Genomic DNA, 22,130 nt, shown 5'->3' on the forward strand with positions numbered 1-22,130 from the left:
TCATAGTAGGCCCTTAGCTGTTCTATGAATTGTGGGTAGGTAAGGTCTTGGTTAGCACTGGATGGCAAGGGTGTTGATATACAAGTGAGTTGCAAGGTTGACTTTACAACCATAAAAATACTAGCCACTGGGTGGTGGTGGCGGCGCATGCTTTTAATCCCAGCACTCGGAAGGCAGAGGCAGGTGGATCTCTGTGAGTTCAAGGCCAGCCTGGTCTACTGAGCAAGTTCCAGGACAGCCTCCAGAATAATACAGAGAAACCTTGTCTCAAAAACAAACAAACAAACAACCCCCCCAAAACAAACAAACAAACAAAAAGCCAAAACAAAAAACTAGCCAAGTAATATCAATGAACATGAAATAGTTTGCTCATCTATGCTAAGTAAATCCAGCATATATGATTGCAAAAGTCTTACCTTTTGCAAATGAACTTTATTGTATTTTATGTACTGTAGTGTGCATTCTTTAGAATATCTTTTGTATACTTTTGACATTTCATACATCATATCCCCTCCTAAATGTGGTACACATTTTATGTCCTACATACTCGTTCCCCTGTGGACTCACTATAGGTGCTCTGTTATGGCAATTTAGAGGTTCTGTTTGTTTTTGTTTTTTTGAGACAGGGTTTCTTTTTGTAGCCCTGGCTGTCCTGGAACTTGCTCTGTGAACAGGCTGTCCTTGAAATCACAGGCATCAGCCAGCCTTTGAAGTGCTGGGATTAAAGGCATTCACCACTGCTTTCCGGTGGTGTGAATGGTTAAAAGTCCCGACTGTAGAACTTCTCCCTTAAGCTGCAACATCTCCTTATAAAGTTAACTTTCATTTAAAAAAGCATGTCAATCTGCTGGCAATGGACGCTAAAGCCACACTATCCCATCTTTTCATGAGGGTGAGCGACATCTGGTGGTTGATTTCTTTATAATCTCATCACTTCCCTGGGCTCCTTGTGTGAACTGTTTCCTTTGCTTGGAGGATCAAGTTGGTGGCATTGACAGTGGCACACTCTCAGAAATGCAGTGCTCCACTTGTGTGTCTCACGATAGCTAGTCTTCCCTGAGGTTTGTTTGCGTGTGTGATGGGCGGATGCCCGCACTGAGGAGGTGGTTTTGTGTAATTCAAATACTGTATGACTTTGGATCTGTGCCAGCCTCTCTGCTTTACGCTTGAGGCTGGGTCCCCAGAGTCTGTGTTTGTTGGCCAAACATTTGGAATGTCTTATCTCTTTGCTATAAATATACCCTAATCGGATTTGTTTCCTCCTTTCCAGGAGGCTCAGAATGTTGGGTGTGAAAAAGAATTAAGTATGATGAGGGCTTCTAGTTCTGTCTTCAGGAGTCAGCCAAATCATTGTTTCTGAGGGTGGATATCACCTGCAGCTGTATTGGTGGAACCTGTTTTGAGTCAGGCCTGTGTGTGTGTGTGTGTGTGTGTGTGTGTGTGTGTGTGTGTGTGTGTGTGTATGTATGGTGTCACCAAAACCCTTACAGAACTTCTGGGAAGGGGTTGAGATTCCTGTCAGAGCATCAGGAAATGGAGGCCTAAAAGGGCTAGACTTGCTTCAGGTCAAGGGTAGAGTCAAGGTTGACACCCAGACAGGTCTACCTTCCAAGCCTAAGTTGTATTTTCCACCATCCTCTACTGGCACTGTAATTAAGCCACTAATGTATATTTACTTACAGTGATAGTGCTCAGAGACAGACTTGCCCCTTAGACCTTAGAGCGCATGACTGAGCATGTGACCCATAGACTTTCCACAGAGCCCTGCTCAAACTTGCAGGAGTGCTTTTTGCCGGGGAGGGGGAATTGAGGGATTGGGTGGGAGACTCATGTCTTCATGCTGTGATTACATCACTGGGCATTGACTGTTTGACTCTCTGGTCACCCTGATTCTCCTAATAACTGTCGCATGCTGACACTGGAATGGGTGGCAAGGGTTTGCTCTGAGAAAGGGAAAGGGACAAGGAGATGGGCAGACAGTGACTAGACACACTCCTTCCTCCAGGCTCTTGAGGACCTCCATGCCATAGTCATCAGGTGTTCTCCTAGATCACCTCAGGTCAGACTAAGGCTCTTCTGCACGTTAGCAGCACTCACGCTCCTCCTTGGTTGGTGACATGCCAGCACAGTTTCCTGCGTGTGCGAAGAGAAAAGCGCTTTTGTGTTTTTGACTGTTTTTAAAATGAAGATCTTATGTCACTGTGTGAATCATGTGTAGGCTGCTTTAGCAGATAGCTGAGTCATCTGGATAAAATATAACCCACCAAAATGAAGCAGCTGCTTAGCAAACATGGACTCACTTGATTTTGTTATAGTTCTCTTGTAACTGACCATGTAGTCCAGGCTGGCCTTGAACTCACAGAGATCCAATTGTCTCTGCCTCCGAGTGCTGGGATTAAATGCATGTGCTACAATGCCTGACTATAGTTCCTACATTTATAGAAAGTGGTCATTCCTACCAGAATGATTTAATCTATGACCCCAGGTTTTTACATTAAAATCTGTGATATTATGGGGTGGTGGTGGGAGGGAGAACTGTGGCTGGAATGCAAAATGAAATAAAAAAGACTTAAAAATGGAAAAAGATATGTTATTTGTAAAAATGAAGTTTTAAGCATCAAAAGGCTTAAGCCAAATGCTTGTAGTCTCAGCACTTAGGAGGCTGAAGGGTGGCCTGGGAGGCAAAGTCCTTGAGCGCCAGAGTCCCAGATCTGCCTAGACAATGTAGTAGTCCTGTCTGAAGGGCAAAGGAAGGAAGCAGTGAGGAAAGAGAGAAAGAGAGAAAGAAAGAAAGAAAGAAAGAAAGAAAGAAAGAAAGAAAGAAAGAAGCAAGGCACAGTGGTTTTTAATCTCCGTGAGTTTGAGGCCAACCTGATCCACACAGTAAATCTTAGGTCAGCCGGATGAGAGCGCTTTCTCCGACAGTGACTGGAGAACAGTGCACTAGGAGGCTGCCTCAGAGGTTGTGTGAAATTATATTCAGTCATAAACGCCCCAGGCAAACTTGGGCTTCAGTAGGTACACAGTTAGAATATTGTTTTAAGAATAACGGGATATTTTGAGATGAGGTCTCGAGTGCTGGGATTAGAAGTCTCTGCCACCACACTTGAAGTTTTCCTGAGGCTGAGTTGTGTTGACTGAAAGCTCTCATTTTCTCCCCAAACATAGAAGTCAGACTTAAAGACCTGTGGGTCAGAGGCTCGCCATGCTGCTTCCCTTTTCTTTTCTTCCCTTTAGTCTGCTCTGATTGAGAGTTAAGTTTGTAGCCTTTGAAACGTCCTGAAGGTTGTATTTTGTTCACCGCCAGAGCTAGGAGCAATTACAGGTGTGGCTTTGGAGGTGGTCTCTGGAACACCAGCTTTTGTAGCTTTAGATTAAGAGCTCTGGTTCAGTTCAGGTTCACAAAGCACTTGCTTTGATTTCTTTTCTTTTCTCTATTTTTGAGACAGAATGTTGCTATGTAGTCCTGGCTGGCCTGGAACTCACTTATATAATAATGTTCTTTTTTTTTTTTTGAGAATTTGGTTGAGTAACTATTTCTTCTTTTTCCAATATATTTTTTATTTAAATTAGAAACATGCTTGCTTCACATGTCAATCCCAGCTCCTTCTCCTACCCCTCTTCCCTTGTCCCTCCACCAGTCCCTCAGCCCCCCACCCAATCCCCACACCATTCCCTAGGGAGGGTGAGGCCCTCCATGGGGATCTCCACAGTCTGTCATTTCATCCAGGGCAGGACATAGGTCCTCCCCTGTTTGTCCAGGCTGAGAGAGCATCCCTCCATGTGGAATGGGCTCCCAAAGTCCATTTGTACACCATGGTAAACACTGATCTACTACCCAAGGTCCCAGAGATGGCCGACATTACCTTCAGGGCATCTGGGTCAGTCCCATCTGGCATCAGTCTGGGGTCCAAGAGCTCTCCTTGTCCGGTCAGCTGTCTCTGTGGGTTTCACTAGCACTGTCTTGACCCCTTTGTTCATCACCCCTCCTTCTCTGTCACTGGGTACTAGGGGTTCAGTTCAGTGTTTAGCTGTGGGTATATGCCTCTGCTTCAGTCACTGGATGAAGGTTTTAGGGTGGCATATAAGGTAGTCCTCAATCTCAGTCTCAATCTCATCATCAGGGAGGGGCATTTAAGGTAGTCTCTCCACTATTGCTTAGTTTGCCAGTTGGTGTCATCCTTGTACATCTCTGGAAATCTCACTAGTGTCATCTCTCTCCTCAAACCTATAATGACTCCTCTATTGTGGTATCTCTCATTCTGCTCTCCTCGATTCTTGCCCTGACTCAACCTTCCTGCTCCCCCATGTCTTCCTCTCCCCGTCTTCCCTCTCCCCAACCCCCATGTTCCCAAACTGCTCAGGAGATCTTGGCTCATTCCACTTCTCTGGGGTATCATGCATATCACTCTTGGGAACCTCCCTGTTTCCCAGACTCACTGGCAATGGGATTGTAGGCTGACACTCCCCTGATCCATGTTTAAAATCCATATATGAGTGAGTATATACCATGTTTGCCTTTTTGTGACTGGGTTACCTCAGGATGGTTTATTCTATTGCCATCCATTTGTCTGCAAATTTCAAGATTCCATTATCGTGTCCCCCCCCCCCTGCCGAGTAGTATTCCACTGTGTAAATGTGCCACATTTTCTCTATCCACTCTGCAGTTGAGGGGCATCTAGGTTGCTTCCAGGATCTGGCTATAACAAATAATGCTGCTATGAACTTAGTGGAATAGACATTCTTGATGAATAATTGTGCATCCTTTGGTTATATGCCTAAGAGTGGAATTGCTGAATCTTGTGGTAGACTGATACTGATTCCCATTTTCCTGAGGAATCTCCATACTGATTTCCAAAGTGGCTGTATGAGTTGGCACTCCCACCAGAAATGGAGGAGTGTTCCACTTTATCCTCATCCTCTCCAGCATAAGCTATCATTGGTGTTTTTGATTTTAGCCATTCTGACAGGAGTAAGATGATATCTCAGAATTGTTTTGATTTGCATTTCCCTAATGGTTAAGGATGCTGACCACTTTCTTAAGTGTCTCTCAGCCATTTTAGACTCCTCTATTGAAAATTCTCTATTTAGTTCTCCAGCCCACTTTTTAATTGGATCCTTTGGTGTTTTGGAGACTTGCTTCTTGAGTTCTTTGTAAATTTTGGAGGTCAACCCTCTGTCAGATGTGGGGTTGGTGAATATTTTTTCCCATTCTGTGGGCTGCCTTTTTGTCTTGCTGACTGTGTCCTTTGCAGAAGCTACTCAGTTTCAGGAGGTCCCATTTATTAATTGTTGATCTCACTGTCTGTGTTACTGGTGTTATGTTCAGGAAGTGGTTTCCTGTACCAATTTGTTCAAGGGTATCTCCCACTTTCTCTTCTGAGAGATTCAGTGTGGCTGGATTTATGTTGAGGTCTTTGATCCATTTGGACTTAAGTTTTGTGCATGGCGATAGACATGGATCTATCTGCAGTCTTCTACATGCCAGTATCTAGTTATGCCAGCACCATTTGTTGAAGATGGTATCTTTTTTCCATTATGTAATTTTAGCTTCTTTGTCGAAAATCAGGTGTTCGTAGGTGTGTGGGTTAATATCAGGGTATTTAATTTGATTCCATTGGTCTACCTGTCTATTTTTTTTTATCATTTTTTATTTTAATTTTAAATAGCTTGTTTTACATGTCAATCCCAGTTCCCTCTCCCTCCCCTCCTCCCACAGTCCCCTTCCCCCCCCTCCCTCCCACCCTATTGCCAAATCCTTCCACATAGGGGATATCTAGAGTCTGTCATTTTACTCTTGGTAGGGTCAAGGCACTCCCCTAAGAGTCCAGGCTGAGAGAGCATCTCTCTTTGTGCTATAGGCACATGAAGACAGTTTGTATACCAGGGATAGACACTGATCCACAGCTCAGGGCCCCATAGGTTGCCCAGGCCTTCTCACTGACACTCACATTTGGGGGGTCCAGATCAGTCCCATGCTGGCCTCCCCACTGTCGGTCTGGGGTCCAAGAGCACTCCCCTGTTCAGATCAGCTGTCTCTGCTGGTTTTGCCAGCCCATTCTATGTCAATTTGCTCATCACTCCTCTCTCTCTGTCACTGGGTTCCTTGGGTTCAGTTCAGTGCTTAGTTGTGTGTTTGCCTCTGCTTCCATCAGTCACAGGATGAAGGCTCCCGGATGGTTATAGACATCAAGTTCATTATCAGGAATGGGCATTCGAGGTGGTCCCTCCACTATTGCTTAGCTTGCCAATTGATGTTATACCTTTAGATCACTCGAGGTCACTCTGGTGCCTGATCTGTCTTCGATCCTATGATTCCCTCTTCCCCCTATTCTACCTCCACCCCCTCAACTTCCTGTTCCCCCATGACCAACTCCCTTCCTCTTTACCCCCTCTATTCTTCCCAGGTCCCACTCCCCCCCACCCCTCGCCGTGTTCCCCATCCATTCAGAGGATCTTGTCTCCATCCTCTTCTCTTGGGTACTATGCATATATGCATATCTTTTAGGTTCTTTCCTGTTTCCCAGACTCTCTATCTGTGGAAGTGCAGACTGGCACTATCCTGATCCATATCTAGAATCCATATATGAGTGAGTACATACCATGTTTGTCTTTTTGCGACTGGGTTACCTCACTCAGGATGGTTTCTTCCAGTGCTATCCATTTCCCTGAGAATTTCAAGATTCCATTGTTTTTTTCTGCTGAGTAATACTCCATTGTGTAAATGTACCACATTTTCTCTACTACCTGTCTATTTTTGTGTCAATACCAAACTGTTTTCATGACTATAGCTCTATAATAGAGCTTGAAGTCAGGGATGGTGATGCCTTCCGACGTTGCTTTGTTGAACAGGGTTGTCTTGGCTATCCTGGGTCTTTTGTTTTTCCATATAAAGTTGAGAATTGTTCTTTTGAGGTCTGTGAATAATTGTGCTGGGATTTTAATGGGGATTGCATTGAGTCTGTAGATTGCTTTTGGCAGGATTGCCATTTTTACTACATTGATCATACCTATCCAAGAGCATGGGAGATCTTTCCATTTTCTGGTGTCTTTAATTTTTCTTTAAAGACTCAAAGTTCTTTCGATACAGGTCTTTCACTTGTTTGGTTAACGTTACCCCAAGGTATTTATGTTGTTTATGGCAATTATAAAATTTCTCTGATTTCTTTCTCAGCCCTTTTATCATCTGTATATAGTAGGGCTACTGATTTTCTTGAGTTGATTTTGTATCCTGCCACTTTGCTGAAGGTGTTTTTATCAGCTGTAAGAGTTCCCTGGTACAGTTTTATGGGTCACTTATATAAACTATCATCATCTGCAAATAGTGAAAGTTTGACCTCTTCCTTTCCAACTTGTATCCCCTTTATATCCTTTTGTTGTCTTATTACTTTAGCTAGAACTAGAGGTATGGGGAAAGGGGACAGCCTTGTTTTGTTCCTGATTTTAGAGGAATTGCCTTGAGTTTCTCTCCATTCAGTTTGATGTTGGCTGTTGGTTTGCTGTATGTAGCTTTTATTATGTTTAGGAAAGTTAGAATTCAACAACACAAATTGCAGAAACCCTGCAAACTTATGGAAATTGAATAATGGGCAATTGCACCATCCTGGTTCAAAGAAGAAATAAAAAAAGAAATTAAACTCTTCTTAGAATTCAATGAGAATGAAGACACAACATACCCAAACTTATGGGACACTTTGAAAACAATGGAAAGTTCATAGCACTAAGTGCCCACATGAAGAAACTGGAGAATACTTGCACTAGAGAATGAACAGCACCACTGAAAGCTCTAGAACAAAAGGAAGCAAACTCACCCCAGAGGAACAGATGCAAGGAAATAATTAAATTGAGGGCTGAAATCAATAAAGTATAAACTAGGAAAACAATACAAAGAATCAGTGTAACAAAGAGTTGGTTCTTTGGGAAAATCAACAAGATAGACAAACTTTTATCCAAACTCACCAAACGGCAGAATATGAACATGCCAATTAACAAAATCAGAAATGAAAATGGGGACATAGCAACGGACACTGAGGAAATCTAGAGAATCATTAGGTTATATTTTGAAAAACTATACTCCACAAAATTTGGAAATTTAAAGGAAAGGGCCAATTTTCTGGATAGATATCACTTACCAAAATTAAATCAAGAACAGATAAGCAATTTAAATAGACCTATAACACCTAAGGAAATAGAAACAGTCATTAAAAGTCTCCCAATCAAACAAAAGCTCAGGGCCAGATGTCCTCAGTGCAGAATTTTACTAGAAATTCAAAGAACAGTTTATACCAATTCTCCTCAAAGTATTTCATGAAATAGATGCAGAAGGGTCTTTGCCAAACTCTTTTTATGAGGCTTCAATAACATCGATACCCAAGCTACACAAAGACATAACTAAGAAAGAGAACTTCAGACCAATATCCCTCATGAACACTGATGCAAAAATACTCAATAAAATACTGGCAAATTGGATCCAAGAACACATCAGAAAACTCATCCACCATGATCAAGTAGGCTTCATCCCAGGGATACAGGGATGGTTCAACATACGAAAATCCATCAATGTAATCCACCATATAAACAAGCTGAGAAACAAAAATTACATGATCATCTCACTAGATGCTGAAAAAGCCTTTGACAAAATCCAACACCCCTTCATGATAAAGGCCTTGGAGAGATCTGGGTTAACAGGAATATAATAGTGTTCTTACATTGGGTATTAGAATTTAAAATGACTTGGAAGAAAACCAGAGAGAAGTTTTGATGGACTTCAAGAGGGAAAACGAACAAACAACAACAAAAAAACCAGGACAGGCAAGCTGCCTCCTGGAGAAAGTGGGCAAGGAGAAAGTCAAGCCTTTTGAGTTACAGGCCAGAGGAGCTGGCAGGCTCCTTAATGGAAGTTTGTGAGCAGCGAGGTAGTTATCAGGACGAGTGAGAGTGCCCAGACCATCAGTCAAGCGGATTGGAAAGGAGATGGAAGGAGGAAGCTGTGTTCTTCAGCCAGACCTTGAAACAGCAGACAGGCTAGCAAGCAGTGGAGATCCCAGCAGCTGCATCGAGACTGCTTCTGGCTAGAAAGTATATATCTAAGGGGACAATTGTTACTCCCTTTTTTATGTATTTGTATATGTGTGTCTCGCGCTCACATGGGTTCAAGGTGCTCACAGAGGCCCAAAGAGGGTATTAGATCCCTTGGGACTGGAGATAGAGGTGTTTGTGAGCCTCCTGATGTAGATGCTGAGAAACAGACTCAGGTCCTAGCTAGGCAGGAGGGGCACACACTTTTGACAGTTGAACATCTCTCTGGCCCCGCACATATCTTTTTAACATCTTTCAGGTGTGATGGACAGATTTCCTCAAGGATCTTTCCTTGTCCAAGTGATTGACAGGCCCACATGGCTTAACATTTAAAGGGAAGAGGAAATAGCATTTCTTTGTGATCTTTGGACAGAGTAGAATGGCATGGCACCATCCAGGACTAGAAATACAACTCAGGTTCCTTTCTTTTGGCCAAAAATCACAAAACAGAGCTGTTTAGAAAGCATGAAAACAAAACAAAATAAAAAATAGCCAGGCTTTACTGGGAAGACATTCATGGCCTTACCTCAGTGGGCTTCAACAAGCCGTGCTACCTCCACCCTCGCTTTTATATGGTATTACAAGTCTTTTTAAAACTTTAGAATAAAACAACTGTGTTATTACTGTGTTAGTGTGTATGAGCCGAGCCAACCCGAGGGGGCATATGCCAGGATACACTGTCAGAGAACGACTTTGTGTGTGTTTTCTCTCGTTCCTTTTGTGGGTTCTGGGCATTGAACTCAAGTTAGGAGGCTTTCATGGCAAGCTCATTCGGGTTTCCACAGCCACCACTCACCATGTGGCAGTCCCTGGTGTCAGACCTTAAAGGCAGGAAGGGAGCTTCCTCCTCCTTATTTTAAATCCTAAGGAGTGCAATTGTGATATTTTTCTCTTTCTTACAATGAGTTATTTGCCAAGTAAACAAAGAAGATGATTACAGATTACAAGTATTGTGGACGAAAGAAGTCAGATGATGAGAAATTGTAAGTTGCTATTCTTGGCAACTTTAATTAGTGTGATCAAAGACCTAACCTTGACGAGATGAGCTGAAATCAAATGATGAGAGTCAACACACACTGGAGGGAGGTAGAAATGCGCCCTGCTTGTTAGAGGAGCTGGGAAGAAAGGTCTGTGACTGAGGAGCAATGGCTGTGAGGCTGGTGAGTGGAGGTGTGCTCAGGGACAGGTGGACCGGGCTCTGAGGCTGTTGAAAGGAGTTGGGCTCAGCGCAATGAAACCTCATAAAGGGTCTACATAGGGTGGGGGTGCAGAGGGGATGGGAGTGGGGAGGGGAGGGTATGTGCTGCATAGTATTGGAAGGGGAAGACGAGGCTGCTCTTGTGTGAAGATGGGACGGGAGCTAGGGAGGCCAGTGAGGTGGCCCTTGTAGAGGTAGGTGCTGACGGCTTGGGTCATGGTGGTCGGCTAGGGGACAGAGAGAAGGGTGCTTTGAGACTGTGCTCTTTGGGAGGGATCCCACGTAGCTGATGGAGGCCTTCCCACTTGACTTTTGCACCTGTGAGGGAGCTGTTGCAAATGTGTGTGTCTTGAGTGCAGAATGTATTGTGCACATGAGATAGGGGACAGAGGGGAGAAAAGTGGAGGAAGGGAGGGAGAGATATGAATATATGAATATGTTCCGGCAAGTTTTTGGCTTTTCGAGACAGGGTTTCTCTGTGACTTTGGAGGCTGTCCTGGAACTAGATCTTGTAGACCAGGCTGGTCTCGAACTCACAGAGATCCGCCTGTCTCTGCCTCCCTAATGCTGGGATTAAAGGCGTGCGCCACCACAGCCCGGCTTGTTCTGGCAAGTCAACTTGACACAAGCTAGACTGACTCATCACATAGGAGGACTCCTCAGTAGAGAAAGTGCCTTTATAATATTGGGCTGTCAGCAAGCCTGTCATTTTCTTTTCTTTTTTATAATTTATTTATTCTTTTTTAAATTTTATTTTACATTCCAAACACAGTTCCCTCATACCTCCCCCATCAGGGCTAAAGGCTCCCACGAGGAGTCAACAAAGTCTAACACAATAGGTTGGGGCAGGGCCAAGCCTCTCTCCCATGCATTAAAACTGAGCATGGCATCCTTCCATAGGGAGTGGGCTCCAACAAGCTAGCTCACATACCAGGTTTGTATCATGATTCTCTTGCCAGGGGTCCCTCAGATAATCCAAATTTCACAATTGTCTCCCACATATGGAGGGCCCAGTTCGGTCCCTTGGAGTTTCCACAGCTGTCGTCTAGAGTTCATGAGTTTTCAAGAGCTTGGTTCAGCTGTCTCTGTAGATTTCTGCATCATGTTCTTGACCTCTCTTGCTCATATATTCCTCCTCCCGTTCTTTGACTGGATTTCCAGAGCTTGGCCTGGTGCTTGGTTGTGGATCTGCATCTGGTTTCATCAGTTACTGGATGAAGTCTCTATGATGATAGTTGGGGTATTCCCCAATCTGATTACAGGGGTAGGTCGGTTCGGACATTCTCTCAACTATTGCTGGGAGTCTTAGCTGAGGTCCTCTATGTGGATTCTTGGGAATTACCCTAGCACCAGGTTTCCCCCTAAAGCCATAGTGTCTCTCTCTATTAAGATATCTCTTTCATTGCTCTTCCACTGCACCCCCCCCCATTTTCTTAATTAGTGATTGATGGCAGAGGGCCTGGCCATTGTGTGTGGGGCCACTTTTGGGATGATGGCTCTGGGTTCTACAAGAACAGGTCGAGCAAGCCATGGGGAGCAAGCTAGTTAGCAGCATCCCTCCATGGCCTCTGCATGAGTTCCTGTCTCCAGGTTCTTGCCCTGTTTGAGTTCCTGTCCTGACTTTTTTCAGTGATGAACAGTGATGGAAATGGAGGCCAGACAACTCTTTCCTCCCCATGTTGCCTTGGTCATGGTGTTTCATCACAGCAGTAGTAGCCATAGCTAGGTCAGAATATGTTGATGCTTTTGAGCAAGTTACTGGCATGCAGCAAAGGGCGTGTTGGTGCTGTAAAAGCAACTGAATGCAACAGTCCACACTCTTGGAACAGGCGACTGACTGCAGGCTGAGTCTTTTTACCAGTCTCAATCACAGTCCAAGTAGAGAGAAAGAAATTTCACTTAGATTCACAGAGAATGGAATTCCACTAGGAATTGTTACTCTGCCCCCCTGCTCATCCTTTTCCTACCCCCTCGCCATACAGAGACTCATTCTTTTTCACATTTGAAAGTCTTCATTCTCCAGAAACTCACTGTAGTTTTCATTCCTTTCCAGGACATCTTTGAAGATGCCTTGGAGACCATCTCTATGTAAGTAATCATATAATAAAAAGGGTTAGAGTGAGGAATTGATGGCTCTTGTGTATAAAATGTCAATATTTCATTCTCAATTTTTGAAAGTAGTGGCCACTGTCTGCAAAAAGTTACGTCAATAAAGAAGGAGTTAGGATGTGATTACACTTGACATTCTACCTAACATTCTCAACTGTGTTTGATTTCTTGCATTGTTAAATAAGAGAATGGTTTCCAGCCAATTATTTTGCTTATTGCTAATGTTCTAAACATTTGTCTGTATTATTTATATAATTAGCTTTGTTATAGATTGTTGCTTTTGGTTAGTATTTGACTTCATGTTTAGCCTGAGTGATCCCTTGTGTGTGTGTGTGTGTGTGTGTGTGTATGTGCGCATGTGCATGCATGCGTGTGTATTTGATAGGGTTTCTCTGTGTAGCTTTGGCTGTCCTAGAACTCACTCTGTAGCCCAGGCTGGCCTCAAACTCACAGAGATTTGCCTGCCTCTGCTGGGATTAAAGGTGTACATCACCACTGCCTTGCCTGAGTGGTTTTTGTAATAATTTAAAATGACTATATAGCATTAGATCAAGTAGGATGCTGTAGTTAACTACCTCTCCGTTGTCAGACATTTAAGGTGTTACTAGTTTGAAAACTTAAAAAAAATTTGTATGTATATGAGTGTTTTGCTCAAGTGTATGTCTGTGCACCACATGTGTGCAGTGCCTACAGAGGTCAGAAGAGGACAGACATTGAATAAACAGGAGTTATAGACAGTTGTGAGTGGCAGTGTAGGTGCTGGGATTTGAACCTGGGTCTTCTCAAGAGCAACAAGTGAGTGATGTATGTTTTCTCATATATATATGAGATATATATATATGCATATATATATCTTTGTCACATGTTTGAATTACTTGTTTATACTTGAATTATTTGGAAACAGTTAACTTGGATGTAAGATCATTGGTTTAAAAAGGAGGAATGGGTATATTTATTGCTGCTTACATATCTTGAAATGCCAGTCTGTGGTAATTAGCTTGGGTTGCATAACAGAATGTAATACAGTACACCGTATGATTTAAGCAACAGAAGTGTACTGCCTCAGTGTTTTGAACCATGGGAGTCTGAGATAAAGGTGCCAGCATGGCTGGGTATTGGTGAGGTCTTTCTGTCTTCCCACTTGTACTGGTTCATCTTCTTGCTCTGATTTCATGTAGCAGAGCACTGTTCTCAGGAGTCACCGACCTCATGGTGAGTGCCTCACACTTCTGACCTCTAACCATCTCCCGTAGTCTCCATCTCTGTCACACTGAGGTTAGGGCTTCTCTGGGAGAGGACACACACACTTCAATCCCTAGCATTTTCAAACAGTTTTTTTTCTCTTTATGTAGGTATAGTCCTGTGTGAGTAATGGAGGCTTCAACATTACCACACGGAGTATGGCCTAAAAAATAATTCCACTCTGCTGTCATGAAACACCATGACCAAAGCACCTTAGAGTGGAAAGGCTTTACCGAACAGCCTGTCACCGTAGGGAGTCAGGGCAGGAACCTGGGGGCAGGAGATGATGCAGAGACCATGGAGTGGTGCTGCTCACTGGCTCCCTTCTCATGGCTTCCTCAGCCTGCTGTCTTATAGGGATGGTACCACCCACGATGGGCAGGGCCCTCCCTCATCAGTCACTAATTAATAAAATGCTCTACAGGTTTGCCTACAGCCATTTTTTCAGTTGGGTTCCCTTCTCCCAGATGACTCTAGCCTGTGTCAAGTTGACATGAAATTAGCCATCATACACTCTTTAAAGGATACCCATTTTAGTTCTTAAAACTTTTTTGGGTTCTCATTGTTTAGTATAAAACATTTGCAAGCTGGATGGTGGTGGTGAATGACTTTAATCCCAGCACTTGTGAGGCAGAGGTAGGTGGATCTCTTTGAGTTCGAAACCAGCCTGGTCTACAGAGTAAGTTTTAGGACAGGTTCCAAAGCTACACAGAGAAACCCTGTCTCTAAAAACCTAAACCAAACCAAAAAACATTTGTATAACTTCTTTGAACCTGTTTACTTTACAGTTGTTTAGAGACAGGACCTCATGTGGCATAGGCTGGTCTCTAATATTGGGTCTTCCTGTCTCTCGAGTGCTAATACAGGCATGTACCAACAACATGGCTTTCTCTTATGTTGTTATGGACTTTATATGCATCCTAATCTTCCATTTGCAAAAGTATACTTAATACTTTTTATGTTAGAATTGTAAATTTTTATTTTGTTCATAAGTTTTAATGTTGTTGTTGATTGCCTCCGAGACAAAAAAAGAAAAATACCAAAAAAAAAAAAAACCCAAAAACCAAAAACCAAAACCAAACTACTTTAATCATAGTGAGGATTGGAAAAGCCCCTTTCATTTTAAATGGTCTCAGATTCTAAGAGTTCTTGTGAAAACAGCACAGCTCCCGTGCACCTGCACTGGCTCCTTATTATTCATTTACTAAGTAGCACATTATATTTGCCATACTGATGAGTCAACATGGACCCTGATGCAACTCAGATCTGGAGTGTCCTCTGCACACCTTATGCTGTGGGCTTTGTCCTTAGCTCGGTGCTCTGGCAAAGTATTGGGACATTTTAAGAGATGGGGCATGGTAGCCTGTAGGTCATGGGGGGCATGCTGATGGAGGAAATTATGGGATCCAGCCTCCCACGTCCCTTTTTCCCTCCTGGCTACCGAAGAATGGCCTTCCTTTGCCCTGCATCTTTATTACCAAGATGGACTGCCATGTCACAAACCCCAAAGCAATGAGGTCAGCCAGCCGTGGAATAAACCTCCAAATAAACCTTTCCTTATTTTAAGTTGACTGATCCCCAACATTGTTACAGTATAGAAAGCAATGAGGTCAGCCAGCCGTGGAATAAACCTCCAAATAAACCTTTCCTTATTTTAAGTTGACTGATCCCCAACATTGTTACAGTATAGAAAGCCAATACTGATCATTTTTAGTAACCACAGTCTGTCCATTTAGTTTTTACCTCATACCTCCTTTTTCTCTTGCCATCCCAACTGTCATATCATGCTACATTTAGTCAGTATGCCTCTTTAGGCTATTCTATTATTGTTGTTATTATTATTCCTCCTTTTTTTGAGACAAGATTTCACTGTGTAGTCTTGGCTGGCCTGATGACAAATATCAGCACATGGACTTGGAAGAAATTGAAGTTGTTGATGAGTTTTGTGAGTTGTGTGGCACGAGGAGCAAGCTCTTAGGGAGGTATGATCGTTAGACTCCTATGCAGAGATCCGCCGTGTGTGTTAGCACACAGCTCTCTACCGGCTCTCCTGGGGGCCCTGTTTCTTGGATGAACCAGTTAGCTGGCCTGTGTCCCTCAGTGCACTCACAGCAAATAGGCTATTCTTTCCTGGTCTGTGCACATGTACTGTTATGGTCGGCTGTGAATACTGTGTTCATAAAGCAGCTGTGACATGTCGTACGAAGATATGTGTTAGGGTTTCAGTTGTTCAGGAGAAACATCATGAACATGGCCACATTTACAGAGGAAAAACACTTAATTGAGGTAGCTTACATTTTCAGAGGTTTAGTCCAGCACTGAGCACTTACCAAGTGCAGGGTAACTGCTGTTAGTGTTCGAAGGTTGACTAAAGGGGTCTTTAAAATATATTTTTCACAAAATAAATGATGATTTGTGGTGGCTGTGTTTGTCAGCGTGTCCGGTCTGGCAATGCACACACTACCCAGAGCTGGAGGTATCCTTGTTGCCATTTCTCAACCATTGGCTGACTTGGTTTTTATCTGAAGTTTATGTAAATGACCTGTCAATTCTTAAGTGATGAACTCATTGCCGTTTAACGTCCACTGTCTTGTAGCTGTCTTTTCCCTGACACTTCCGTCCATTCCCTTTTCTACCTTTGATAAAACAGTCACTTAAAACCGACTGTTAAGACATTTCAAAGCAGGTGCTTGAGAATGTCATCCTTTGAAATGTGTCCCGGTTGCTGTTTTGGAAGTTAATCAGGGTCTCTGACTCCTCTCTCCCGCCTTCTTCTCTCATTAAGTTCACAGAACAGCATGTATGGAACTCAAAGGCTTAGGGATACTTGGCTGAGCATTTTACTGGATGTAGTTTAGTATTGTGTATCATACACAGTTAATAAATCTGGAGATTTAATAGCCACTAACGAATTACAAGGGCTCACAGTCGCTGAAACCTGAAGAGGCATTAGGGGATTTATATAACTTCCATTATTGTGCAAAGTAATTTCCATGCTATTTACTTTATATTTGTTGTTCAGAATGGAAATGTTTGAGACAGCAGGGGTTGTCATCTTTTTACCTGTAACCAGAGCTTTCTGCATTTGTCTGCAGAGATGATGGATGCCCCTCCAGGGTTGTGTCCCTCAGGTGTTCCAGTTAGAAGCTTCTGGTTTCTGTCTACTCTGGCAGAAAAGCGAGTGCATATATAAAGTTATGTGAGCTCTCCCATGACTAAGGGACTGTTTGGCTTTTAGGAATTGTGAGCCAGTCTGAAAGAAATATGCCCAGAAGAATGTATGACTTAGTGCCATTTCTGCAAGAGAGTTAACCCCTTGCCTAGCTGTTTGAAGCAGCACCTGTGCTTTTAAATGAGCCTTCTTGTGGTTTCAGTAGTGACATTGTTTACAGATAGAGTGATCCTGTATCTTAAATAAAGCATAGTCACTAAAATTGTATATGGATGCTTTTCCACATAATTTCATGTAAGACAGAAATGTTTTGCAATACATATCTTTTATTTTGTTTTGTTTCAAGACAGGGTTTCTCTGTGTAGCCCTGATTGTCCTGGAAGTTGCTCTGTAGACCAGACTGGCCTGGAACTCAGATCTACCTGCCTCTGCCTCTAGAGTGTTGGATTAGACACCTGGCTTGTAAAACATATCCTTAACCTATGAAATAATTGTTAGCTTAGATGTAAAAAAAAGCTTCATAGATAAATGTCAACCAACATGCAATATATATTGAGAAAACACTGTTGTTTTTATAGAGCCATTATACTACCCAAGATGTGAGACATTATGTTTATTTTCATGCAGTCCCATAATGGCTCTAAAATTAAAACAAATGTTTTCATAAAAGGAAAAAAGTCATTCTTCTCAATTTATCAGATAAAAGAGTGTAATTTTGCGTTTAATTTCCCTGTTTCTGAGATCCGCCTGTTTTCAGGGTATTGGTGCTACCGCCTCCGCCCTTACTCCTCGTCTTGTTCCACTGCTCCTTTTACTACTACTTCCTATGAATTTACAGGATACCCTAGGCTTACAGCCATCTGTTGAGCACTTTCTCTCTATTACAGGGCATTAAGTTAGTGTGGGGACAGACTTGACCAAAGCTGGTTGTATACGTATGGGAGTTCTAGGAAGTCTTTAGTCTGCCTTGGGTGTCTTTTGCTATGATAACATATACACCAAGGCAGCTTACTTTGGCTTATACCTCCAGAGGGGAAGTCCATAATGGTGCCAAAGGTATGGCAACGGGAGCAGGGTGTTGGCTGATCACATCTTCAAAAACATGCAGAAGACAGAGAGTGAACTGGAAGTGGGGGAGGGACTGCAGACTCTCACAGTCCACCCCGAGTGACCTACTTTCTTCATCAAGGCTCCTAATCGCAAGCAGCACCACCACCCGAGGACCAGGACCAGGCGTTTAAAGACCTGAGCCTATGGGGGCTTCTCCTTCAAAGCACCACGATGCTTTGACATCCTCCTCCAACCAAGTCTCAGTGCCAGCTCTGCGGGGTGGGAGGAATGGTCCAAGCACATGTGGGATGGGTAGCTTGTAATGCTAAAGAGGAAATACTGGGAAGTCTACTGTTTGAACATTAAGAGCAGACAGGCAAACAGTTCTGCATTCATTGGGTAGAGGAGCATGTTTCTTGTTGTGTAGCCCTGGCTGTCCTGGAACTCACTCTGTAGAACAGGCTGGCCTTGAAGTCAGAGAGTCACCTGCCTCTGCCTCCTGAGTGCTGGAACTAAAGGTGCATGCCACCACTGCCTGGTGAGAAGTGTGTTTTAAGCAGGGCACCAACGGAAAAAAAGAATGACACTTGTGACCATTATGATGAAATACTTGACCATGTAAAAGAAGGCTGAAGGGCTGGGGTTGATTTCTAGTCTCTGTTTCTCTGTCTTTCTCTGTCTCTCTCTGTCTCTGTCTCTGTCTCTGTCTCTCTCTCTCTCTCTCTCATACACACACAGAGTCATTAAAGCTTCATTTTAAGGAGTCACCTCCTCTAGTGTTCTCACAGAGTCTTTAGTCTTTTTTAGCTTTGGAGCATGTGAGCTAATTTGGAAATGCTTAAAAAACTGGAGTCTCTGCTGCTTAAAAGATTCCTGGAATTATGTATGTAGCCTAACTCTTGTAGTTTCTTGATTATTATATTCTAATTGATTAAATATGTAAGAATCTATACACATTAATTTTTCTTATACATTACATTCATAAAATATAGTTGGAACCTACATTTAAGTTTTGGTGTAGGAAAAAGAGATATTAGTTGGGATATTAATAATGATGAAAAGTGAAGGTGTAAACTACACTGTACTTAGGATTTTGCGGTTGGATTGCTACATCTCCCCCATGCTCCAACACAAACCTTCACAAGAGCAGGTCTCTGATGTGTTTGTTCTTGGGTGTCTGTAGCTCTTTTTGGTAGTGCAGTATTGATTACATCTGGTGACTGTCTAGCTTCTCTGCTGTGTGGAACTCCAGGAAAGTAGCAATTGTCTTTGCTCTGCTCACCAGACCATATAGCACCCAGTAAGTGCACACATATATTACCTGTTGTGATGTGTACTAATTAGAAATCTGGGTGCAAGATGGCTCAGTGGATAAGGGTGCTTGCTGCCAAACCTGATAACCTTGAGTTCAATCCCTGGACCCTATTGTTTTTTGTTTGTTTGTTTTCTATTTTAAAATGACATTTTTAAAGAACAATCTTACATATCAATCCTAGTTCCCTCTCCCATCCTCCCATGTCCTCCACTGACCCCCAACCCACCCCCACCTACTCCCCAAGGATAGTGAGGCCTTCCATGGGGAATCGTCAAAATCTGTCACATCCTTTGGAGGAGGACCTAGGCCCTCTTCCGAGTATCTGGACTGCAGTAGTATCCCTCCATAGGGAACAGGCTCCCAAAGTCCATCTGTGCACTGGCTCCACTGTTAGAGGTTCCATAGACTGCCCAGGTTGCCACATTCAGAGGGTATGGTTTGGTCCAATGCTGGTTCCCCAGATTTACAACTAGGGTCTCTGTGCCCTCACTAGGTCAGGTCAACTGTTTCTGTGGTGGACCCACATTGTAAGGAGAGAACTAACTCTCTGTGGCACTTGAGTTCCTCCTCTCCAACAAATAATAAATAGATGCTTAAAAATGTAGGCGGTTAACCTTAGGTCACATATATGGGCAATAATTATACTTTTTATGAAGAGAAGTTGTATGTATAGGGAGAAAGGAAGCTGATAAGATACAGAAAACTGGGAGATTCCCAGAGCTCCTCCCTGAAGTTGTATAAGCAGGGAACACTTGCTGGAGGAAAAGGAGACTGTCTTTGGAGAGGTGCCTACAGGTTGGTCAGGTAGTGCTAGATTCAGTCTCCACACTGGTAGAGCTGTTAGGGATGACTGCTGTGGAGTCTTCTCCTGCTAGTGACCCCAGTGAACTCGTTTGTTCACCAAGCAAGACTCTGTTGGAAGTATTTCTTTGTTCTGTCCTTTTATTTATGGATGAATAGACAGCTGTGCACATCATACCAGGAAAAGTCATGCAACACAAAGATAATACATAGCTTAGAAAACAATATTATTAAAGAAAGGAAATACATAATTGTTAAGTCCTATCCAAATGATGTAGGAAGGAGAAAAATATTCTAAGTAAATTGTCACAAAATATTGGCAATGATTATTTCTGGGTCATGGGATTGTGTCTGGTTTTAATTTTCTTCATTTCCTAATTATTAGTTATAATCTGTAGACTATAATCTTTTACTTGGTAGCAACTCCTCCCACCACTGTGACAATGTCTTATATAGCCATGCCAACAATCAAAACACAAAAATAAAACTACAACTAAAAAATACAACTCCAAACCCGAACCCACTTTAAATACTATGCCTCAAATGTCAATTTGAGATTGCCCTTTCCAGCATCCTTGATATGACTGTATTGTGACATGGATTTGTTACTGAAGTAACCTGCCAGACCGAAAACTCTAGAGAAACTGATTTTCTCTTCTTCACTATTCCTTAAAAGTGTGTTTTAAGAAAGTCCATGGATAGAAAAATGTAAGTCACACCTGGGAATAACAGTCTGTCCTTATATTTTTCTTAAAAGAAGGAAGTAATTCATGCTATCCCTTGATAGATAGAGAAATGCCTAGGCTAGGTGAAAAATCATCAGAAGGTTCTGTTGTTTGTATAAACCCGGTCCATCTGTACTTGCCTTGCCTGCTTCTCTAGGATAATTAAACAGTGATGGATTAGGACAAGGCTGCGGCAGAGATTGGGGGAAAAATCTCCCAGCATCCCTTCCTGCGGAAGCAGCCGCCAGAGCAGTGAGTGTAGCTGCCGCTGCAATTGACAGGTCTTAAATTCACCCAGCAGTGCTCTGGGGGCTGTCAGATGCCTCTGCTACTTATTTGCCAGGGTCTGGTAACAGAAAGTCTCTCTGCAGACCAGGGAATGAAACAGAAGTTGCAAGTCTCTGTTGGTTTTTATATTGAGGAATGACTCATTTTTAGTTGGCTTTTAAAAAGATCTGATACAAGAGAGGGAAAGACAGCTTCACAGTGGGACCGTGTTCTTTCCTCGGAAGCTCGGAAGTTGCAGCTGCTGTGAGCCCGTGAGTATGTTGTGCTTATTTAGCGGTTCCGAGGGACCTGATTGCAAGGTTCTCTGTAAGTCCGGGAGGATCTATTTATGGCAAGCTTTGGGGAAACATGAAAGAGTTCAGCCTCTTTAGAAACCTGCAGGTTTGTCAGATTAGCAGCTTCCTGTCATGCTTGCCAGGGCTTCCCACGCCCCCTCCCTTTTCTGACTCTTCTGAGGGTGAGTGCTGTCATTGCGGAAAGCAGTCTGCCTGCCTGCTCCGCAGAGGTTGTGGTCTTCCTCAGTGCCATGGCTGGCTGGCTGATGCTGCAAGGTGTGCCCCGGATCTCCCCAAGACTCCCACAGCAGAACAATGGCCTCCTGCAGGAGGAGGCTCACTAGCTTTTCCTCGTAGGTCCTCTGCTGCCTTCTTCCCTGCATTCATTCTGTTTGGTCTTCTTATGGTAATTAAGACCTTAAAGATGGATAAAATGATGTTCATTCAGAAATAGCCTGTGTTGTTTACCCTGGATCTTCACCTCCAACTGGGTGGTGTTGGCTTAAGCCAGTGTCTGTAGCAGATTATAGTGAATGTGAGTCCCCAGAGAGTGAGCTCCACATCCTGACCTTGCATGGGGATCACTGCTGGTGTGTGTGTGTGTGTGTGTGTGTGTGTGTGTGTGTGTGTGTGTGTGTGTGTGTGTGTGTGTGATACAGATTCTGAACTCGGAACATCTGTCCTGAGTCATTGTGTCCCACTTTCCCCCTCTGGAATTCACCAGGATTGGTGGATGCACCCTGAGCAGTTTGTTAACACAGGGTTTGGTTTCAGATTCCTCCTGATCTGCACCCCCCCCCCCATGTTCTGGTTGTGTATCAGGTGGCCATGATCTTCCTCTCTTACAACCACATTAAAGTGACTTTTAGAAGTGATT

The 22,130-nt window shown here is 43.3% G+C and overlaps 1 protein-coding gene across 4 annotated transcripts in view; it reads left to right on the forward strand.

The window, feature by feature from the left end:
• Ttc39b (tetratricopeptide repeat domain 39B) overlaps positions 1-22,130 on the forward strand; it is a 102,613-nt gene that overhangs the window by 16,590 nt on the left and 63,893 nt on the right. For 2 of the 4 annotated variants that reach the window (XM_040757224.1, XM_040757225.1), the window contains exon 2: positions 12,330-12,364. The exons of 1 other annotated variant lie outside the window; for it this stretch is intronic. In XM_040757224.1, the coding sequence (XP_040613158.1) occupies positions 12,330-12,364 (35 nt within the window). Of the gene's footprint in view, positions 1-12,329; positions 12,365-20,915; positions 21,230-22,130 lie in introns of those variants that run through there. One more of the 4 variants, XM_040757227.1, reaches the window with a different exon arrangement.

The sequence above is a fragment of the Mesocricetus auratus genome, unplaced genomic scaffold (genome assembly GCF_017639785.1).
Source record: "Mesocricetus auratus isolate SY011 unplaced genomic scaffold, BCM_Maur_2.0 Super-Scaffold_100014, whole genome shotgun sequence".
In the NCBI taxonomy this organism is placed as follows: Eukaryota; Metazoa; Chordata; class Mammalia; order Rodentia; family Cricetidae; genus Mesocricetus; species Mesocricetus auratus.